The 21941-nt window shown below is 51.6% G+C and overlaps 1 protein-coding gene across 1 annotated transcript in view; it reads right to left on the bottom strand.

The window, feature by feature from the left end:
* Positions 1 to 21941, bottom strand: part of Shb (SH2 domain containing adaptor protein B) — a 109635-nt gene that overhangs the window by 11878 nt on the left and 75816 nt on the right. Inside the window, exons 4-5 of the mRNA XM_034503772.2 lie at positions 11502 to 11673; positions 8768 to 8887 (exon numbers count right to left, since the gene is read on the bottom strand). Of these exons, the coding sequence (XP_034359663.1) occupies positions 8768 to 8887; positions 11502 to 11673 (292 nt within the window). The remainder of the gene's footprint in view (positions 1 to 8767; positions 8888 to 11501; positions 11674 to 21941) is intronic.

Below are 21941 nucleotides of genomic sequence, written 5' to 3'. Positions count from 1 at the left end.
CCCACCAGAAATCTTCTCTTCTGCCTGCTTGTTTATACCCCCTACCCTAAGCATCTGGGCTGAGAACGTGGCATGAACCCCACACTTGGAGGCCTTCAACCACATGTGGACTTTCAAAAGGGGTGGGGGGAAAAGATACTCTATTTTAAGCATTTTTAATAAGTCAGCTTTGCTAAACCCAACTGATTCTGATAGTCCTCCTGGGTGAAGTAATCTTAGAAAAAAAAGTGGGGGAAGCCCAAGCTTGATTAAAAGTGACAAAGGTTTTTTTGGGGGGGAAGGATTTCCCCCTGGAGGGGCCTACCTGGACATGAGCAGGTTTGAGGGGAAGTGCCAGGATGTGCATGCATGCCAGGGACCCACCTTACTCAAAGTCACACAAAGGCAAATGGAGCTTTACAGCTTTGAGCTATGGCAGCAAAGATGAGGGCTGTAAAACCTGACGGGTGGTTTTATAAATCTGCCTCAAGTACCAAGAACATTTATGACGAAAACAGGAGAAGGAAACACAGTGCTGGTGAGGCTTAGAAGGGTCATAACCTTGCAGAGTTGGGAGGCGGGACAAGACCATGACAAGCTGCTGGCAGAGTCTACGTGTCACCTTCTGACTCTGCTCTAACTGACAGGGGCCTAGGGAACAGTTAAACCCTGTCTATAACCTGGGGTCCTTCTGTATGCATCTGTGGCTTTGAGATCTATCAGATGCCTCAAGTTAAGGCTGATGGAGCTTTGAATTGTTTACCATGGTCTAAGAGAAACAAACCCCTCCACCATACGTCCCTCCCTCAATGAGGTCAGCACCAAGGCTGCCGTGACCCCATGCATCTGTGCAACATCTCAATGTCACAAGTGAGCACACATGTTCTTATATAAGGACTTAGAGGCTCAACGGTGGGAAGCCACTGGGGGGAGATGGCCGGTCTTCTGGCCCAAGGCTCTTCTTTCTCATGCAGACACTCTCTGCAGCTGTCCTCATGGCTTCTCTTCCTATAGCATCCCAGGGAAGGTCCCTGAAGGCCCCAAGCAACCATTTCCTGGATGGCTCTGGCAAAATTTCATTAAATACATTATGTTAACAAACTGGTATGAGGGTGATTAGAAAGAAATGTCCTGGTTTGGAGAGATCAGCCCACACCTCCAAAGGGAAGTGTCTAGGCCATGGAATCTTCCCGGTGACAAATGGGCAGTTGGAATGCCTCCCCTGGTGGCTGAGCCACGTAGGCAGATGAAGCAGGCTGATAAAAGATAATTAAAAGCCTGCTGGAAATGTAATCGGGGTGGGTCAGACGCTGGAGAGGACCTGGGAGGAACAACGGGGGGATGGAGCAGGCTGGGAGGAGACAAACCATCAGCTTCTGGCACAAATCTTGCAGACTGGCAGGGCAATGAGGCCAAGTCAGCGTGGCACACACTGCCTCGGGGTCTGCAGGAGTGGAGGGAAGCAGGGAGCCGTGTGTGTGTGTGTGTGTGTGTGTGTGTGTGTGTGTGTGTGTGTGTGTGTGTGTGTGCGTGTGGTGTGTGTGTGTGTGTGTGCGCGCGCGTGTGTGTGTGTGTGTGTGTGTGTGTGTCTGTCTGTCTGTCTCAGGGCATTTACAAAGCCAACTGTACTTGATTCCCTAGCCACTAAGAAACCTTGTCACAGCCCTCAACTGTGCCCTTCCTTTCTCTTACTGTTTTGTCACCCATCCACCCATTCTTTTTTTTTGTTTGTTTGTTTTTTGTTCATCCACCCATTCTTGTCCTTCCCTGAGCTGGTTGCACTTGCCTCCCTCCTGACCTAGCATATATCCATGGGCAGAAGCACATCTGAAAAGTTATGGAGGTACCCCACCCTGTGAGCTGGCTTGAGCTTCTCTCTGCTACCAGACACCCCCAGTTTCCATGACACACCTCCATAGTAAGTTGGAGTGTGTGTGTGTAGAACAGAGCCCAGGGTCAGACAGAATGCTTTGCCTGCCCCTAGTTACACGGCCTTGCAGAACAGGTTCCTAGCTAAGCGTGGCTTTCTCCACTGTAAAGAGGGAATGAGGATGGCTGCATTTCCCCACTGATACTGAGGACGGGATGCAGAGAAGGAAGTAGAAACCCCCCATGGATTAAGAGCCAGACAGAGAAGCGCTGTTTTCTGGTTCTACCGTTAAGTCCCAGACCCTTCATGTCTTCAGACTTTTGACATGTTACAACTGCCTGGGAAAAGCTGCCAGAAGATGCCTGACGTGGGTCCTGCTAAGAACATCTGGAGCAGTCCTGGTGATAAGGAAGGAGGTGCCTTCTGCTCAGACGACCGACACAGAGCAGAAAGAATGTCAGGCTGCATTAAAATCTGAGCTTCACTCACAGCTGTGGCATCACATGACCTCTGCTAGCTGCAAGAATGAAAGCTTTCTGGTGGCACTGTCACAGAGGGAGAGCTACAGTTCTAAGTGCCCACCCCCTTTCTAGTGTCCCCCATGTCCCACCTCATGGTTGGATTTTAGTAATCCAGAGCTAATCAATGCTGGACAGCTCCCACCTGCTTTGCTGGGGAATGCAACTGCGGTCTGTCTGACTCCCTTCCCAAAGGAAGGGTCAGGACTGCTAGGCCCATCTACCCAGGGGTAGTGCAGGATTCAGAACCCATTGTTTTCTGCCTACCACACTACCTCACGTTGTTGACATACAGGCTCTGGGGCCTGGACCGCGCTGGCCGAATGCTGAGGGTGTGGCAGGCAGTGTCTGCTGCCTGGCAGGCGCATCTCCTGCATACTTTCACTCTGGAGGCCATCTGCACCCCTGGGAAAGAGTGCTAGGGTCCCTTTGCCTAAAGCTGCACTTCTTAGTTAACATACTTCCTTTAACCTTCCGGAGGGAGAAAACACAAAGCACACTAACTGAGCAGAACACCATCTTTCCCTTTAGCGGCCTGAAAGGCCAGGGATCCTTTCTGTAGTAAGAGCTGCATTGCCTACCTCTGCCCAAGCTCACCTGTCTCAAATGCTGACTGAGGTTCAGGGTGAGGGCGGGGAACAACTTCCTGTCTCTGAGCCTTGGTTTCATCTACAGGGTCTCTTTCTGTTGTCTACATCCCAAGATGGAATGTTCCTGGGATCTTTGGCGTTCCTGCCCTGGCATGCTGCATGGGGGACCAGAATGAGATTCTGATAGGAGGGGACCTATGATTCCCAAAGCCTAAGGATACAATGGGAGAGCTGTTAGGGACCAGAGAGCTGGAGAGCCAGGATGAAGTCACTCTAAGGGACCATGCAGGGAGCTCCTGAGCCCTGCTGGGGAGCCCTGCTGTGACCTGGAGGGGGTGGTTGGAGGGGGTGGCCTCAGTCAGAGCAGTGAAGCTTCTGAGCTTCCTACGGTTCTTTTTTGCTTTTGTTTTAGGGCCCAGGAGATTGAAGCCCAGACTTTGTACAAACTAGGTAGGCCCTTCACCACTGGAGCGCTGGCCCTGGAACTCTGATGTTGGCTCATCAGAGGCAGTGAAATCTGTGTTCCCCACTGTTGGATGCAGAGCTCCGCTTCTTCTCACCGCCCCCTCCCTTCCCTGCAAACATTTATTATTTCTTGCTCCTGGCTGTCAGCAGCAACAAACTAAGATTAATCACTGGCTCGCCTGGCTGGTCCCAGACATGCCTACTGTTTGAAAACTCTCTCCTTCACTGTACAAATCAATGAGGGGAGAGAAGAAAAAAAAAATACCCCTAACCGAAATACATCTCCTAAGCTCTTCCTGGCCTACAACACCCACCTACCCTCCTCTACAGCCCACGGAGGGATTTACTGGTTGATACTGGGCACCTAGCAGCTGACACAACCCACTGCTCCAGGCAATGAAATGGGATGGCCCGAAGCAAATGGAGGCCTTTCTTCATAAACTGACAATCCCACACTGCGAGATGCAGTGGGCCCTCCTCTGTCCTCAGATTCAAAGAAAACCTCTGTGGTCCACTGTAGGGCCACAAAGCTGGAAGCAAGTATAATGACCAAACCTCAGACCTTATTATCATTTGTTTGCAGTGTGGGAATTGAACCTAGACCTTCATGTTTGCCACCCAGTGCTATGCGGTGCACCCCACCCCCACCCCCAGTCTTAAGGATACTAATATGAATGACTCTAGGCATGTGCTGCTTTCAGGGTAGTTTTGAAAGGCTCTGGAAGAACAGGAAACAGAGCTCAGCATGTCCTGAATGCCTACTGTGTGCCAGCGCCACAGTGGACCTCACCTGCCCAGCCTACTTTTTACCCATAGGCCTCCTGTCAAGGGAGGCCCAGGGGAGACAACCACTTGCCTAGCACCAGATGGCTGGTGAAACATCTGCAACTAGAATTCCAGGAAAGATGCCTCTGATTGAGCTTTAACCCCAGGGTGTTCTCATGCTACCTCCAACCTTTTCACAGCAGGTCCCCTGCCAGGGCTCTGCCAGTGCAGACTCAGATGACACAGGTGTGGCATGTGAGACATGGGAGGCCAAAGCTTGGCCTTTCCCTTTGGCAACATTCATGTCTCTAGTTCACTGATGAATCTAGAATGAGGCTTAGAGATCATCACTGTACTGTGTGTGCACCCAGCGGGGACGCCTCAATCCTCTGAGATAAAGTCCCATCCTTTAGGCAGCATTCCTGGGCACAGCTCACTGTGGGATTTCTTCTAAGCATGCTTTGTGCCTGTTCCTCCTCTGCTGCCCACCCTTTAAGGCCTATTGTCCTTCAAATTCCTCTCTGGTCCCTTCCCTCATGTGCGCCCAGGGCACTTTCCAACCTGTAAGCTCTAACACCTATAGTGTACTTCTCTTCCTTGCCAGGCTGTGAGGTCCTGCAGGGATGGAACTCCAGGAGTAAGTGGGCCCAAACAGGACAAAGCATGCAGGCGGAGGAAGGCATCTGATGCTCAGGCTGGAGTTGGGGGTGTGATAGAAACAGGTCAATCCCTGGTAGTAGGCAATCCATCTCTGAGGACTTGAAAACCAAAAGCTTATCTCGTGAGGGCTCTAAGGTGCCACTTGCCCCAGTGCAGTGCAGGAGGGAGGTGGGGCTGGGTCCCTGTCAGCTTCTTGCTAAGGCTTCAGAAGTATGACTGTGTGTAACCCATCTCAGGCCCCACAGGAATGAATGGTCCCCACCCCTGCCCCTAGTAGGACTCATCCCACCCCAGGACTAAACTTTGCAGTCTTTTAAGTCCTCTTTCCCCTATCTTCTCCAGATTCTTTTTGCAAACTTTCACAGAGCTAAAGCTCGAAGAGCCCTCACAGTTGAAAGTGCCTGAAGAATCCTATTACGGTGACTGCTCCTCACCTTCATCCCTTTCCCCAGGCCTGACTGCCTTTCCAGGGAAAGCAGAGGGCATCAGCTTTTGATATTTTCTCACTAATGCCAAAGGCGCAACCTTGCTTGCCTGGCTGGAGACGGTGTACCCTGCACACCCAGGACCAGTGGTAGGCATGAAGCTGGCTAGTACATGTTGTCATGCTGATGGTGGCAAGAGAGGTATCCGCAGCAAGATACTTTGAATGACAAAGCTATTTGTAGGCGCGCTGACTAGCTTCAAGGGTCGATATGGACCATGGTGGGGGAGTGATGGCACATCTGAATGTTGACGGCGGATGCCGTATAGACAATGACTTGGGTCACCAGAGACACAGGGACCAGGAGGGGACAGTATGTCCAGACCAAGTAAGTCACTGCCTCCACTGTCAGTGGTCAGATATATACCAGGGTTATGTCCTCATTTAGGTAAATCCTTAAAGTCACTTCCACAGCTGACACCCTAAGCCCTCTGATCAAATATAAGGGTGTGTGTGTGCGTGCACGCGTGCTTGCATACGTGCACACCCCACAGTTCTGCTGACAGATGAGAGGGCAGAACTCCAAGCAGGACCTGTTGGCCAGTGGCCTTGTCACAACATCCCATGTCTTTGCCTGGCTTTACCATTTACTGATGTCCTTGTTGCCTGAGGAACACTAGGTTCTCTTAAGAGGCATGTGCTGCTTCTGCCTTGCAGTTCCCAATCTTTAGTGACAGTGACCACCCTCTACAGGTCACCTCTGGGCACCTAAAGTCCTTTGTGCTGTCCTACAAACAGCAAGGCAGTCAGAATGAGCAGGGTATGAGTCCCTGAAGCCAGGCCTGTCTGCCTTGGCTCTCTCTATTGAGCCCAGTGCCAGGTACAGAGGGCTCCCACAAAACTCTTCCAAGGGAAGGACAGAGCAGGGAAGGGCTCTGTCTTAGGGGACAGTGAGGCGTCCCCAAGCACATTCTACCCCATAGACTTATCTCACAGAGGGACCCGAGGCCAACATGAAAATGGCCAGAGGCTGAGAAGCAGCATAGCTGGAATTCCGATGTCAGCTTGCAACCCGTGTACGTGTGGGGCTGACATTCCCCCATTAGCCCCTGGCAGCAGGCCTGAGGATGTGAGAAACCACATACTGCACACAGGCTGGCAAGGGTGGTGCTTTCCCTGGCAGCAGTACTCACTGTACCACGGCTGTTCTGGAAGGCACTCTCTCCACTTCTCCTTTCTTCAAGGAAAGGCTGCCTGGGTGAGCACACCCCTCTGACCATCAGGGGTGGTACGCTAACGGCTCTAAACAAACAAAGCCAACCCTCAGCCCCAGTTCCTTGTGCTAGCAGAGTGATCGGTACACAGTAGCCCTGTGTGATCAGATCAGACAGGACAGGTGACCACCCTCTACAGGTCACCTCTGGCTGGGCACAGTGCTCTTGTCCCGCATGCTCCATGCCACTGGCTAGGGAAGCGCAGTTCGTCTAGCCAGAGAATACACACCAAGACTAAGTGGGGCTGAATCCACAGACAGGGACACATGCTGATGGACCCAGGAAAGGGAAGGGACTTGTTAAGTGAAGTGAAGTCGTATAGTGAGCAGTGTGTGGAAGGGCAGACAGCTTCTACAGTCTTGGGGCTACAAAGTTTCATGATACACCCAGCTGGCCTACAACCTGCTGCAGAAACCAGGTTGGCCTCAAACTCAAGAGATGCACTTGCTTCTGCTTCCCAGGTGTAGGGATTAAAAGGATGTGTCACCATGCTTGGCTAGGACAACAGGTTTCTTAACTGGACTACAAGCAATCTTCAAGGTTACTGGCAGGAAACAGGGACAGGGTGGGAACTACATTAGGTCACATGGGCAAGGATCTGACTAGACTGGATGCTTGTTGCTAGGAACAGATCACTAGCATCCTAGTGCACAGATAGACAGGGAGGCTCAGACTTGTGAAGGCCACAAGCCAGGGAGGGAGGTGGGTTCCCACTGGCTACCACAGCACCTAGGCCACCTGAATGACACCATAAAAGCAGAACCAAGGTACTACCTCCCCTAGGGGCCCCAACTCAACAAATACACATGGCAGGGATAAAGGGGCCAAGCTTCTGGCCTCTGGCATCTACCTGTGACTTGGTTTCTATGCATATTAGGTAATGAGGAGAAAAGAGGTGGAAATATGAATGACCCTAGACCCACTGGAGTCAGTTCTTCAGCAACTGGCTGCAAACTCCTTCAGTTTCTCAGTAGACGGTTTTCCACAGGCACAGCTGTGCTCAAGTTCCTAAGGGTGCCAGCACCCAGGAGACTGCTTGGAGGCATGTCTCCATATAACAAACCTGTAGGCTGGTACCTGACCAGGCCCTGCCCTGGTACTCATGGCTTCTGTTCCTTCTTCTACTGAACATGTAACTAGGTCTTCTGTAGTGGCCTCTTCATAGTCACCAAACAATGGGGATTCTAGGAGCAATATAATCCCTGAGGAACTCAGAGAGAAAGATAAAGAGAGGGGGAACAAACCAGCACCCCCCCAGTGCCCTTAATTGGCACCAGGCTGTCTAGGACAGGGGAGAAGGCTGGCCCTGTGACAGAAAGTCCACCCTGCCAGCATAGGTACAAGGTTTCCTGAAAGAAGTGGGGTCCAGCCTATGCTCATCCTGAGCTCTGGCACTAACTAGGGCAGAGGGAGGCAAGGCAGAGGGCTCCACTCTATTTATTATATCTGGATGTAGGGCCTGGGCTCACGCGCTAATCCTGTCCCTAACTCTGTGCCCTTGGAGAATTCCTCTTTCCTCTGAGCCTCGAATTTCCCATCTCCACACTGGAGTCTGGAAGAGCCCTTGGATCCTATCTAGCAACAGCACTGAACTATGGGACATTCCAGCAGGAGGGAAAAAAATCCAAACCTCTTCCTTCTGAACCTGCTCATTTCAACAGCTCATGGATCGGAAGGACCTGAGCAGCTGCAAAGCGGCCACATCGGTGGGGGCCTCTCCGGTTCACAGCATTCCCTCCCAAACTGTGGGGTACTGAAAAGAAGATCAGTCCAGAGACAACCTGGGGACTAGGAAAGGGTTCTCACAAGTAGCTACACAGCACTATGACGGTCAGATAGACAGTCATCCACCACCTGCTCTCTGTGAGTCTCAGTTTCCCAGTCTACAGAGTGGGACGACACATTCCTCACCTAAGGACTGGTGTGAAGCTGATGCTAGGCAAGACATGCTAAGAGTCAGGTCTAGCCTGGGCTTGCTGAACAGGAGCGCTCTTCCTGGCTAGTGGCTGTATGTGTGAGGATAAGCCTCTCCACTGTGGAAAGGCAGCTGCAGAAACCACACCACTTCTCTGTGTTCCCAGTATGAGACCAAATTAAAACTGAGGCTTGAAATAACTGATAGGGACAAGTTTCTCAGGGGAACTGAGTGTAGCCTTTCTGTGAAGACTCATGCAGGCATGCTCCACTGTGCTGGGGGCAGGCAGAGGGAACACAGTACTCACTTCAGGGAGAGGGAGTAGTCGTGTTTGCTGGTCTGGCTGTTGCGGACAAGGTAGCTGCACTCCTTACAGAGTCGCAGCAGGTTCTCAGCGTCACTTCTGCTGATGGCCCCATGATACCATCTGGGAAGAGAACAAGAGTGTAGTCAGAGAGGAGAAGGAACAGGGCCCCCGAGTGACCTCTGAGGAGCCTCGGTGCCCGCCCCCCCCCCGGGGGGGGGGTAGCTGCTGGCTCCAGCCTCCTGTGAGGAGGTTCAACAGCTGCTCTGCCGGAGTCTGCTGCATGTCAGATCCTGATGGGAACTCCCGGGTCCCCGCCCATGGAAGGCTCACGTTCCGTGCAGTCCAACACCAGATACTCTGTGCTCATCAAGCGGGCCCTGTGGTGACAGGTGCTGAGGGAGATGAAAGTGAAGCCAGGCCACATGGCTGGGACTATTTTAGGCATGGTGACCAGGAAAGGCTGTGGGGAAAGGGATTTATCAGTGCAGACCAAAGGATGGGGGGAAGGTATGAAGAATAGCAGCTAGAAAGTGTAAGTGTGAGACTAGCGCTGGAAAGCAGTAGAGAGATGATGGGGTTGGGGCGGGGAACCAGGCAGCACGGTCGGGGGCTCCTAGAACATGGGCCGGGCACAGGGCAGCTCTCTAATCCGAAACAGAGTAGCTGGAACCTGCTCCTACCAAATGGTCCTGGCACTAGCTGGGCACATGAGAATCACAGCATCCCAATTTTGGATACTACGTGAGCCGGAGAGGAGGAAGGACAAACATGTGGTGCAAAGGGCACACAGCCCCACTGGCCACAGGATGAGATGAAAACTGTGTTTCTGTGACTGGGAAAGCTGGAGACAAGTCTCAATGGGACAGCAAAGGACTTCACTGACAGAAGGAGGCAGTCAAAAAACTCCTTTGTGTCTATGCTGGGCCCATGACAGAAACACTGCAGCAGAAGCAACTGTATGTAGGATGCCTGGTGTGTATGGGGGTGGGGGACATGGGACACAGGGACACGGACACTGTGATTGCCAGCTGCCTTTCTGTGGTTACACAGACATCAAACCATGGCTTGGGGATGCTTAGACTGCCATAGTGCAAAACAGGCACACTAAAACAAACTTGGCTTCACAAATAAGTGATAACAGATCTGGTGAGACCAGGCTCAGGAGGGGAGGCCTGAGCAATACAACCCCAGCAAGCTGACAAAGCGTTTTATTAAGAACACAATTTCCAGCCAGTTGACACTGAACAGTCCTCAAGGAAGGTAGGAAAGGTCTCTAGGGAAGTGCTGCCCACTGTCTGCCCCCCTTGAACACAGGGGCTGGATCAGAGATAAGAGAAGGGCCTCCAGGGGCCGTGTTAAGGGTAGTCCCTGGTGGCAAAGAGGCTAGGCTGCCAGGTCCTTTCCTGGCTACTTCATGTTGAAAGAAAGGCGGGACCTGGAGTACAGGATCAAAAAGAGGGGCAAAGGGCACTGGATCAGGAGCTGGGAGGGCAGCAGGCAGCCTGTCAGTAGGGAGTCTGTAGAGCACAGTCTAGCCTGGGTGGTCCTGTGGGGGGCTGGGCCTACTGCTGTTGGGTCTGAGCAGGGGGTCACCCTGGGAATAAGCTAGAGCCTGTGGAGATAGCCAGCCAGGCCAAACTGAGGGATCAGGAAGACTCGTCACCGCCACTCCTCCTATCCAGTAGCCACTGCTTTCTCCAGTCTTTATTCACTGCACCCTTGATCTTCAAGGGGCTGACATGGAGAGGGAAGGTCAGCAGAGAGCAAAAGAAGCCATTCTGGACAGCACAGTGTTCCATAGGAATACAAGAGCCACGAGGAACTGTGATAGGCGTGGCCAGAGATGCTTCTTGGACAAGAATAGTCAGAGAAGCCCTGGAGAAGGACACTACCTAAGAACCTGTAAGAACTGGTGAGAACTGATAAGAACTCGCCACATACACAAGGAATGCTCCTGGTAACTGGCCAGTTTTAGCTATAGCTGTCCTTATTAAGACCTACTCTGTGCCAACATCAGCCATCTCTCACTTTGTAAAGATCCACTCTGCACCAGGAACATGCTCTGGCTGGACGTAGGAGAAGTCCAAGAGGAGATGACAGCAGAAAGAGTGAGATCTAGGGTATGAGGCTGGGCCTCAATGTTCCCGTCCAGGCAGCAAGAGAGCCCTTTTCCCGTACATTTACTTGCTGAGCAGATGATACACCTAGAGAAACTCTCGCTCGTTAAAGAACTGATGTGTTAGGAAACCAAGGGAGCTGAGGCTTCATCCTGGAGTAATGGAGTCACAGGAGCTTTCTGAACAGGACAGAGACCTGGATGAGCAGGAAGCCGGCACCATGGTCGAGAGGAAAGGCAATGAAAGGGCCAGGCCTGGCTCAACTCTTGGAGAAGAGGTAGGACAACAAGGGCTGGCTCAGACTGGGAAACGAACCAAGAGTGTAAGGCCTGAGCATACGTAACACAGAAGCCATACAACAGCTAGAGAAGAAATCTAATTTATGCTGAGGGCAGGTTTAGTTTAGACTTAGAACTAGGATGAAAAATGAGAGAAACGACTGAAGACTTTCAGTCTGTATGGCCAGCCACTGAGGATCAGGGTGGCAGCATGGTGTGAAGAGACCAAGCCAGCCCAGGAGTTGGGAACCTTGACCTCCCAACAGCTTCTGTCATGAGGGGCCAGTGATCAACTATGGAAGGGGGTACAGCAGCTAGAGGAAGCATCAGTGCACTTACATTTGTTTCTCCAGTGGGATGGTGGGATCTACTCTCTCCCCCAGAATTCCACAGAACTCAGGGCTCCCGTGTTTGATGGGCTTGAAGCCACCTCCTGGAGCACGGAGCTGGCGCCGTCGGTCCCGAGAAGGTGATGGTGAGGACTGCCGCTTCTCGTTGCCGTTGAACTGGGCTGAGAACAGAAAGGAGAGGAGGCAGTGTTACCTGTGGCCCAGTCTCAACTGGTGTACCAGTCCCAGCTGGGGCCCAGCTGTATCTGGGGCACCAGTCCCAGCTGGGACAGCGGTGCCGTAGCACTTGACACGGTGCAAGAATGAGAGGGGGTCCCAAAATGCTGGATTTTGCTATGGCTTAAGTGTGTCCCCCAAACTTCCTATGCTGGATGAGTCAGTGTTAGGCAGCAGGACCTGAGGGGATGTATTCAAGAATGAATGCTAAATTCTCAAACTAGATCAGATACCATGAGCAAGGGGAATGTCCCCACAGCCCCCAGGTTTTCTCTTCCATGGCTGCCAGATCACTCTTCATCTTCCTGTCTCAGGCCCTTGGAGTTGCCTGCTTCCTTGGCAAACCTACTGAGCTCTGTGTGGGGCACGATGCTCCCTGAGCATGCTCCTCTTCGTTTAGACACTGTGCATGGACAGACACAAGTGAACACACAGCAGTGCTGCATAATGGGACAGACAGGGCCTCCCATGTAGACCACAGACTAAGGCTGCAGAGCAGCAATTCTTAATCTGTGACCCCTTTGGGGCAAGTGACTCTTTCAGAGCTGTTGCTCAAGGCCACCAGAAACACATATTCACATTACTATTGATAATAGTAGCAAAATGACAGTTAAGAAGTACCAAGAAAGCTGGGCTCTGGTGGCGCCCGCCTTTAATCCCAGCACTTGGGAGGCAGAGGCAGGCAGATTTCTGAGTTCGAGGCCAGCCTGGTCTACAGAGTGAGTTCCAGGGCTACACAGAGAAACCCTGTCTCGAAAAACCAAAAAAAAAGTACCGACAAAACGCTTTTATGGTTGGGGGTCACCACAGTATGAGCAACTGTATTAAGGGTTGCAGCATTAGGAAGTTTGAGGAACTAGGTGTAGAGGAACACAAGATCTTAAAAAAAAAAAAAAGTGTGTGTGTGTGTACGTGCGCGCGTGCGCATGCTCATGCCTACACATGTACCACATGTGTACAGATGCCTACAGAAGACAGAAGTGGGTGTTGGATCCACCAAAGCTGGAGTCAGAGTTGTGAGCCACCCAGTGTGGGTACTAGAACCGAACTCCAGTCCTCTAGCAAGTGTTCTTAACCACTGAACCACCTCACCAGCCCTGAAAATCTCTCAGGTACAGACACCCTATGATACCTGGTTGGCTGCCTGCTCAGGTTCAGGTCTCAGCCAGCTCTGTTATCCTTCAGAAGCTGCTTCTCCAGGATGCCCCGTCAGATCTCCCTCAGCCATCCAAATTACCAGTCTCCTTGCCTGGCTCCCATGGGCCACTGAAAATGGGCCATAGCTTAGACCCCACTTGCCCCACACCTACACAGTACCTGCAAGGAAACAGGTGCCCAATGCATGACTAAATGAACATTTTAATGAGCTGATATTTTGTTTTATTGGGGAGAGGGATTGGTTTTCCTATCAGATAAAACCTAAGAATGTCCTGGCCGACACTGCAATTCCTTACTGAATTAACTGATACATCCTCTGGCATGCTTAATAACGCAGCCATATATTTCAGAAGAGCAGGTGGTAATGAATGACAAGCTTAATTAGGCAAATCATTTCACCTAAAACACAAATATACAAACTCCAAGTGCTGAGATTCAACAACCAAGAGGGGAGGGGGGCTCTGAACCAAAGCTCCAAATACAACTGCCTCCATTCCTTCTAATTACGTTTCTCTTTAATCTGCAATTTGAAATGGCAATTCTTTTAATTTAGTGATTTTCCTGCAAGAGATAAAGATGCAATTCCTCAAAAGAATATCTGCATTCAGAGGAAAATATGCTGCCCCGTGAGTTGTTCAGAGGACAAAACTTAATGAGTCCCACCGATAGGCAATTAAAAAGCAAGTTGGCATCCTGAGGAAGGGAGGGCGATTCCACTGTGTAGAACCAAGGCACGCATCTACTAGGGTCCCAGGATGGAGACTGGCCCCGGCAGCAGCAGAACAGTGTCTGCAGGGTCAGCAAGTCTGCTCAATGTCTACCCAAGAGTTGCGGCCAGGGGACAGGGCTCATCACTCAAATGCCCCACTTTTTATAAGGCTTTCTCCTGGACTGTTTCAGAAGTTTGTGGTCCCCACAGCCCCCATATTAGGAAGCTGATACTCATCTATACTGACGTTGGGGCCCTCACTTCTAACAACAGAGCAGTGTCTGAGGTACCTCCTGAGCACAGAACTCCACAATACTCCTGCCTTGGTGGACCTGGCAGGTGTGAGGAAGCACAGGGGCAAGGTAAGGTGAAGCCCAGGACTCTGGGACAGCAGGGTCAGGTTCATCCCAATCTGCCTTCCTTTTTCACAAGCTGAGGTCTAGGTGGGCAGACGCTGTGGTCCCCTCGCCTGGCCAGATGCTCCATCTGAACGGCACTGCATATATATGCAGGCCTCCCAGAACTGGCATGAACGCTGCCCACGACTCCCTAGAGGAGCTGGTCTCTCCCTATGGTCTAGTCCTTGGCCGTGTGTCTGGGGCTCCAGGAACCTCTGTCTACTCCTTCTAGCCTTCCAGTGTCCTATGGAGCAGATCCTGGCAAGGCTTTCCTTCAGCCTCTCCAGTCCTGACTGCTCAATTTACTCTATAGTCTACCCTAGAGAGGCTGCTTAGAAAATGCTATGGGCTGTTGCAGCTCACATAAAACCAATATGCTCCTTCAGTGTGATTTCCTTCCTGTTTAGAGCAGGCCACAGACAGCAGCCTCTACAGCACAGCCCTTGACCACTGCCCCAGAGGCCAGGGCAAAACCCTTCAAAGGCAAAACCTCCACTATGGTCCTTAGGAAGATGGAGGCAGTTTGACCTCCTCCTTCACCTCATGGCTCTCCTCACCGAGGCTGGATGGTCTCTGAATCCATCGCCTGCTACCTGCCTTTGGGCCCTTGTGTTGTCTTTGTCTAGCCTTTGGAATGTACCTTCTGGAGTAGCTTTGCTAGGCCCCCAGGTAGAATTCCTTTAGACTCCTACAACCCGAGAAAGTGCTTTGTCTACCATCTCAGCATCCGCCTCTGCTGGGAAGAATGCAGTAATTTCCATAGAACCAGATGGTCTCAGCCCTGTCCCTTTTGGCCGTGCATCTGGCTCCAAGGAACAGCCCACAGACTGAAGCACAGCCAGGGAGACCGGCAGCTCTGTAGCCCAACATGAGAGTCGGGGACACCTGGCTTTCATCCTACTGAGCCATCACTCATCATGACACCGGAATATTTTTAAACTTTTCCAAACTCAGCAGCTTCAACTGCTAATAACCACCTAAGTAGTGAAGGGCTGTAGAAATGGTTCAGGCGGGATTTCCATCTGTGGCAGACCCCTCTCCACTGTCACAAGTGAGGGATGTCTTTTCATATAGTCACAAAGATAAGGTAACCTGTATCAGAACCGACTTCAGGATCTCAAGAAGTGTCAGTAGGAGAGCCATCTGATTCTGTATTGTTGTCCAGAACAAGATCTGGTGTACAGGTGATGACCAAAACTTGTTGAATGAGTCAGTCTCTCCCTTGCTCTGCAGGACTCTACCTCCATTCATTCCTTGAGAAATGACACCTGGACTTTCCCTGCCAGCCATGTGCTGGGGTTCTAGGGGCTGAGGTTAGGTTTTCGGGCTTGGTAGCAGCAAGCACCCTTTCGAACCAAACCACTTTGCTAGGCCCAATCAAGCTATTTTAGAATCCTCTTGGAAGTGTTTTTATTCATTCTTATAGTTTGTATTTCCCACAAATGAGTGGACACTGCAGAAGATCCGGGGAGCACATTTTCCTCTAGTGTGAGACTAGTGCTGCGTGCTCATGTCTTTACAAACCAGGCCTGTGAGGCTGCAGAACTTGGCTTAGCTAATGATGCAGGCGGCCTTGCCAGGCTACTGGCTGGGCCTCAGCCCTTGAGCTCTCTACTCGGCAGCCTTGGGGCCTCCTCAAACCTAGGGTTTCCCAGGTGGGGCTGGCACTGCTCTGGCAATCCTGCTCCTTATTTCTGGCCAGCCTGCAGCCTCTAGTTATTTGTTCTCCGGCGCTGGCAGAGGCAGTGAGGCGAGGAGGAGGAGGAGACGGTATGCAGGGACTGATGGGATTCTCAGCTGCCTCTCAGTGATAAACCAGGATTGAGGACCACCCTCTGCGTAAACCGTACAGGATGCACAGGAGGGGCTGGGACTGTTGTGGGTGTGTGGCTTGTTTACTGATGCCCTACTACTCTGAAAAGAGACAGGGGGTGAGCCAACATGTCCAGGCACCTCCTTGATGGAGGGCTCTGCATACAATCCCGGATGCTGAGAGCCAGGTGGGTGTCAGCATGCTGAGGAGGGGACACTGTACACTGGTTTTGGAGGTGGGGTGGACTACCTACCCCAAGGCTAGAAACATTTGTACCAATGCAATTAGCCCTTGTGCGTGACTAAAACTTCCCTTCTGTGGTAGCACACCCTTCAGCTGCAATGTTCCAAACTTGCATATACATTATGCAGCTGCCCCTGAGAACCTGCAGCTCACAGATGCTGAGACGGAGACCCACAGAGGAAAGGCCCCTCTACTCTCCAGTGCGCCCCTCAGCCCTTCTTTTACAGGACTCTTAGTAGCCTCACAAAGTTTTGCATTTCCAGGATCATGAAGAGGCCTCTGACCCTGGGGCACTTCTGCTGCCTCATAGGATGTGTGAAGACAAGATGTTAAGAGTGAGGGCTGACGACTCTCAATGGTTCCAGAACACCAATCACATAGCTATGCCTGACCTGGGAAGGTGAATGCAGGATGGCAGAAGGTGCTCTCCTCTGTCCTTTGATTTGTGACTGTGCCCCCAGAGAAAACATGGACAGCATTGCTGAGTGCTGATCGCAGAAGACCTATGAAGCCCCACAGCTGAGAGTAGCCATCTTTTCCACCACAACTCATTTCACAGATGAGAACCATGGAGCTAGAACCAGGGTCTCCTCAGTCCGAGTCCAGTTCAGCACAGATCTCTTACAGTGCAGCAGATATCAAAGCCCTCAACAGTAACAACAGGGTAACAGCAGCCAACACTTCTGGGCACTCAAAGCCTCAACTTTAGTGCCTAGTGTCACCCTCATCCTGCAGGTGAGAAGACAGACAACTTGTCACTGACAGCAAATGGCAGCTTTGAATGCAGACCCATGGCCTGAGCACCTGATTCCTTCCAGGGCTCAGGGCTGGGTTCACCTGTCACCTGTTACTGGGAATCGCTCAAGGCTGAGGCCCTGTGTGATGTGTAACCTTTTCACCTGCAGACACCCACGAGACTCTTAGAGCCTGGGGAAAGTGATTGCTCCTCGTCTGCTAGTCCAAAGAGCAGCCGCCCAGGCCGGTGCTGGCGGAAGCTCCCGCCCACTGTGTGTGTCTATGCACTGCCCACTGTAGACAATGAGGGAGGAGATACAAACCGGTGCTGGCGACAAACACAAGGCTCTGGGCAGCGGCTTCCTCCGCAGACAGGAAGGATACACTTTCAGTTTCTTAGAGGGAATTCAGACATAGGCAGGAAGGGAGGAGGTCGGGCCACACAAACGTGGTCTCATGTGGCCAGGACACAGATGTCCAGCACACAAGAGGGATGAGAGCATGGACTACCGGCTGCCACACAGCCACTGGCAGAACCTAGCCTGGAAGAGTGCGTGGCACTTCTGTGGCCAGGCCTGACTTAGTAACCACACAGCTTCCTAGCACTCACTGGGCACCAGGCTTGGAGCCAGGTGAGGACACATCTGTGCACGGGGCAGGCAGTGCTTCGACCTCATGCAGATTACAGTCTCCATCTCCATGGCGATCTCTGACCCGCCAAGCAGAAGGACAGGACCACTCACTGAACTGCACACAGGAGAAGAAGACATTTGCAGAGACCTTTCCAGCAGCACATGATCAAGAACCCAAAGCTATGACATGCTGATGCTCTCGGTTTCCTTCTTTAAGATTGATAAATGAGCTCATTAATATGTCAGATAGAAAAACCAACCAGAGAAACCTGTCCTTCAATAATATTTAGCCAAAGGAGGGAGAGATCCCCACAGATCTTAACCCTGCCCCCCACTTCCTTTGGTAGACCTGCATGTTAAACATTAATTACGGCTGTTACTCATTACACAGCAAAAAGCTCCCCAAACAAACACAATTGTTAATTTCCTCACAGGCCCAAGGCATTCTGGGAGGCCATGAAGGAGACAGGAGGCATTCTGGGACTCAAGGGAGCCAGTTGTGAAGCAGCTGGAGCGTGGGGAGAGCCATGGCCAGGTCTGAGACTCCCTGTGGGATCCTCTGCAGACTCTGGGTCCCCAAAGAGCAGCAAGTGTGGGCCATGCCCAGAGCACACAGCACCAGAGTACTAACTTCACGGTATCTGCACCTGTAGGGGCAATGACCAGACCAATACTAAGGCCAAAGAGCAAGTGGAGCAATTACTTCTACCTCAGGAATCTCCCAAGCTACCCTGTACCAGGTTCAAAAACACCTTTTCCAGATGAGGCCAATATGACAGTGGTGAAGGCACTTTTCATTCAGACGGGCCCAGGTTCACTGCTAGGGACTGCAGGTGAGCTGCTTGCTGTCTGGCTTCAGTATTACCATTCATATTACCACACTGAAGCAACCCCACTCAGCAGGGCTTGTAGGGTTAATTCAAACCAGGTTCAGAAACTCTGCTCAATAAAAGCTAGCTTCTTGTCCATTCCTCTTTCCCCTTTTACCATACTGGGGTTCCTTAAAAAAAAAAAAAAAATCAGCCAACTGAGCTAGCTCAGATGACTCTCAACTGTTAGAAGCAGCCATACATGCATAGGACATCACTTTCTCTTTCTCTGTCCTTTCAAATGCCCTTGATAATGTTGAGAAGATATCAAAACTTCAGAGGGGCTACCCATGGGGCACAGCACTAGCACCCCATGAGATCACCATGACAACGGTGCATCTGGCTGTTCCAGAACAGACCACACAACACAAAGAATATGACAGGAGCTCAGCCCAATCCCGAGGCTGAGGGGACTGTCGTGTTAGGGGAGGTTTTCTGGAAGGGCTAACGCTGGTGTCACCTGAGATGAGCTGCGACACCCGCCCTGGCTCCCTCAGCCCCTCACCTGATGCACAGTATGTCATAGATGAACTGGAGGTTCTCTACGGAGTCCTCCAGAGAACCTTCGACTTCTCTTACCTGACAGTCAGAGCTCAGGTGGCACCTGGTGCTGTAACACCTTCTGCAATGGCTTATTTGCAGCTCAAGTTCAAAACTCCTGTTCTAGGGAGACCAAACAGATCACTTCTAACACAGGGAGAGACAGAGGCTCCTCTCACTCAGACTGCTGGCCTGAGCCTCAAGCGGGATGACCAGGAGTGAGGGCTAGGTAATGGAGGAACAGACTCCCCACAGCAGAGCTGCCTTTCAGGCAGCCCAGCCCGGTTCCCACTGCCAGGTATAATCAGGAGTGAGCTTTGTAAATGAGGCCTCCAGGGCTGCTAAGCGCCTCTTCATGCAGTGCTGTTTTTTTATATTAAATTAAACTTTATTTAATTTGGCAAGCCCTTCCAGAACTCCAGTAATAAACCTCACAGGCACAGTCCTTTAGGGCTCTCAGTGTCTGTTCATCCAGAGATCTCTGCATGAAAATCCATTGTTTTGCACTGGGCTTTTCAAGAAGCCCATGCTACAAGACTTAAGACAATCACCAATTTTCAGATGGGAAAACTGAGGCTCAGGAAGGTGAGCAACCCGCCTGAGGTCTAAGCTGATGAGCTGGTGAGCAACAGATAAGACACACTGACCTAAACTTTCAAAGGCAGACCAACGTGCCAAGGAGCTGGTATGGGGTACAGACAAGGGCCCCAAGTAACTGCTGAGTGATAAGCCCATCTGAGTCATGTGTCTGTTTTCCATTTCTGCTTGTGGCAGAGCCCAGGGCACCGTAAAGTACCTTGAAGGGAGACAATCCTGAGACAGTGAGTCACAAATGAAGTAACTGTCTCTCAAGAGGCCCACCACCTGGCTGCCACTGCCAGACTCTACACTATCAGGTGCTTTGATTATTTCTTAGACTCAGTGCAGATTTCTCTGTCTGGGAAGTGAAAGGGTACAGATCTCCCACACCCACAGACAGCCTGACTGGCTCTGTCACAAGGTCTTTTGTAGTTCTCTTCCCCTTTGCCTCAGTTTCTCCAGGACACGGAGAGTGAGACCAAATAGCATGTAAGGTTCTCCTTGTTTTAAAAGACGGAAACCTAGCCTGGAGCCCTCCTAGTCCCTTATGTGAGGCTGGGGATACAGCAGTTGCAGGTCCCCAAACACAACTTATGTGACATTGTATGGTGGCCATGAGAATACATAAGACTGTGCATGCAGAAGGCACAGACTTGATGCTAGCAATGAGAACACGCTGTCCAGATGGGAGGCTCCGCAAGCTCACTAAGGCTTCACAGGGCTGCTGGGCTCATTGGCCAGCAAGGCAGTCAAACTCCCCAGGCAGGTACAATCCCTTCAGACATCTGACAGCCTAAGGTGTCTGCTGTCCAACTTGAGTGGTTCCTCATCCTTAACCCTTGGCGTTAGTCTCAGGCCACCTTCTGTGCAGGACCTGCTCCTCTTGCAAGCTGTCCCACCAACCTTACTACCTCAAAACACTCAGAAGGAAAGGTGCACCAAGGGCTCACTAAATAACTGGTGGGATCCAGTCTAACTCCCCAAGTTCTAACCCTTAATGAGCTGTGTGCTGCAGGCTCCTGAGGGATGGGAAGGCTCCCACTCTCTGGAAGCTAGGGTCACCCCATCCTCTCAGAATACTCTCCACACAGCTGCAGAGCAACCATGGATTCCTGTGGCTTAAGTTCCCAGTGAGACAGGGACAAGAGGGAGGGAGGGAGGGAGGGAGGGAGGGAGGGAGACAGACACACATACACAAGAGTGTGTGGATGTGTGTGTGTGTGTGTGTGTTGGGGGCTTGGTTGAAAAGAGTCTGTAGTCACCTGCTCAGAGCAGGGTGGCAACCTACAGGCTATAAAGCACCTCTGTTCCACAGACTGGGACCAACAGCCTCCCTGCCTACACTCATTGGCACTTGTGGGGTGGTTCCAGGGGCACGGGCGCGTGGCCAGAACTGCCTACAATCCATGCTCCTGCAGTAGAGCGAGTCTCCGCTCCTCACCTTCCTCACTGCAGCTACAACGGCCTCCAAAGCTGGGAAGTGCGCTCTACGGTCAGAGTCCTCCAGAACGCTGACCACCCTCTGGGGCCTAGTCTCAGTCTTTACCCCTTCTAAGCCTTTTGGGAATTTGAAAACACAGAGAAGGGTCCCCACCAGGCAGGTTTCTCCAACCAGGTTGAGCATGCAGAATCACAAAAATAGAGCTCTGGAGAGAAGATGGGGCGGTTTAGCTCAGCCAACTTCATCTTACATAGCTGTTCCCTAGTGAGCTCCTGAGACCTGAGGGAAACTGGGGTTGTTACGAGACAGCACAGTAACAGCAGCACTGCCAGTCCCTGAACACTACAGGGCCTCGCTGAAGCACGAGTACACACACTTGTACACGCATGCCTGTACATGCACTCCTCATGTGCATGCACACTGATACAACATATAGCAGCCACACTTTGGGGCTAGCAACCGGAACCATGATGACACTCAGTCATCCAGTCAAGGTGCTGTAAAGCATCATCATCCTGAGTGGTGGCCAATAGCCTCCACCCACTGCTGCCTGGATAGAGGAAACACTCTGAGCATCCACCTTCATCCCAGGCAATGAAAAGGCACCCAGAGATGCTTGGGACAGGCACAGACCTGCTCTAGAGTAGGACATGTAAAGCCAAGAGACTTGGTGGGAGGCAGGCAGGGCAAGAGTCTGAGTGACACTGACACCAACGATAATAAAAAGGTGACAAGAACCAGGAGCAGACTGGGCAATCGTGGGTCCTAAGACTTACTGCCAACTAGCTCTACCTGAGGCCAACTACATGGACAGCAGTATATCTGTCTCCAGGCATCAGTGGGCAGGTTCCAGACAGACAGCATTCTGAAAGATGATATCATTGCTAAGGTACTTCCCACTTGAACATCAACATAGATCATGTAGGCTCTGGTAGAACATGCTCCAACTCTCTCTCTCTCTCTCTCTCTCTCTCTCTCTCTCTCTCTCTCTCTGTGTGTGTGTGTGTGTGTGTGTGTGTGTGTGTGTGTGCACGCACTTGCATGCACCAAGGCATATGTGTGGCAATCAGAGGACAACTTGCAAGAAGAATTCTCT

The sequence above is a fragment of the Arvicanthis niloticus genome, chromosome 5 (assembly GCF_011762505.2).
Source record: "Arvicanthis niloticus isolate mArvNil1 chromosome 5, mArvNil1.pat.X, whole genome shotgun sequence".
Lineage (NCBI taxonomy): Eukaryota > Metazoa > Chordata > Mammalia > Rodentia > Muridae > Arvicanthis > Arvicanthis niloticus.
Note: the sequence above shows the minus strand (reverse complement) of the source record. Positions and strands in the feature narration are given on the sequence as shown.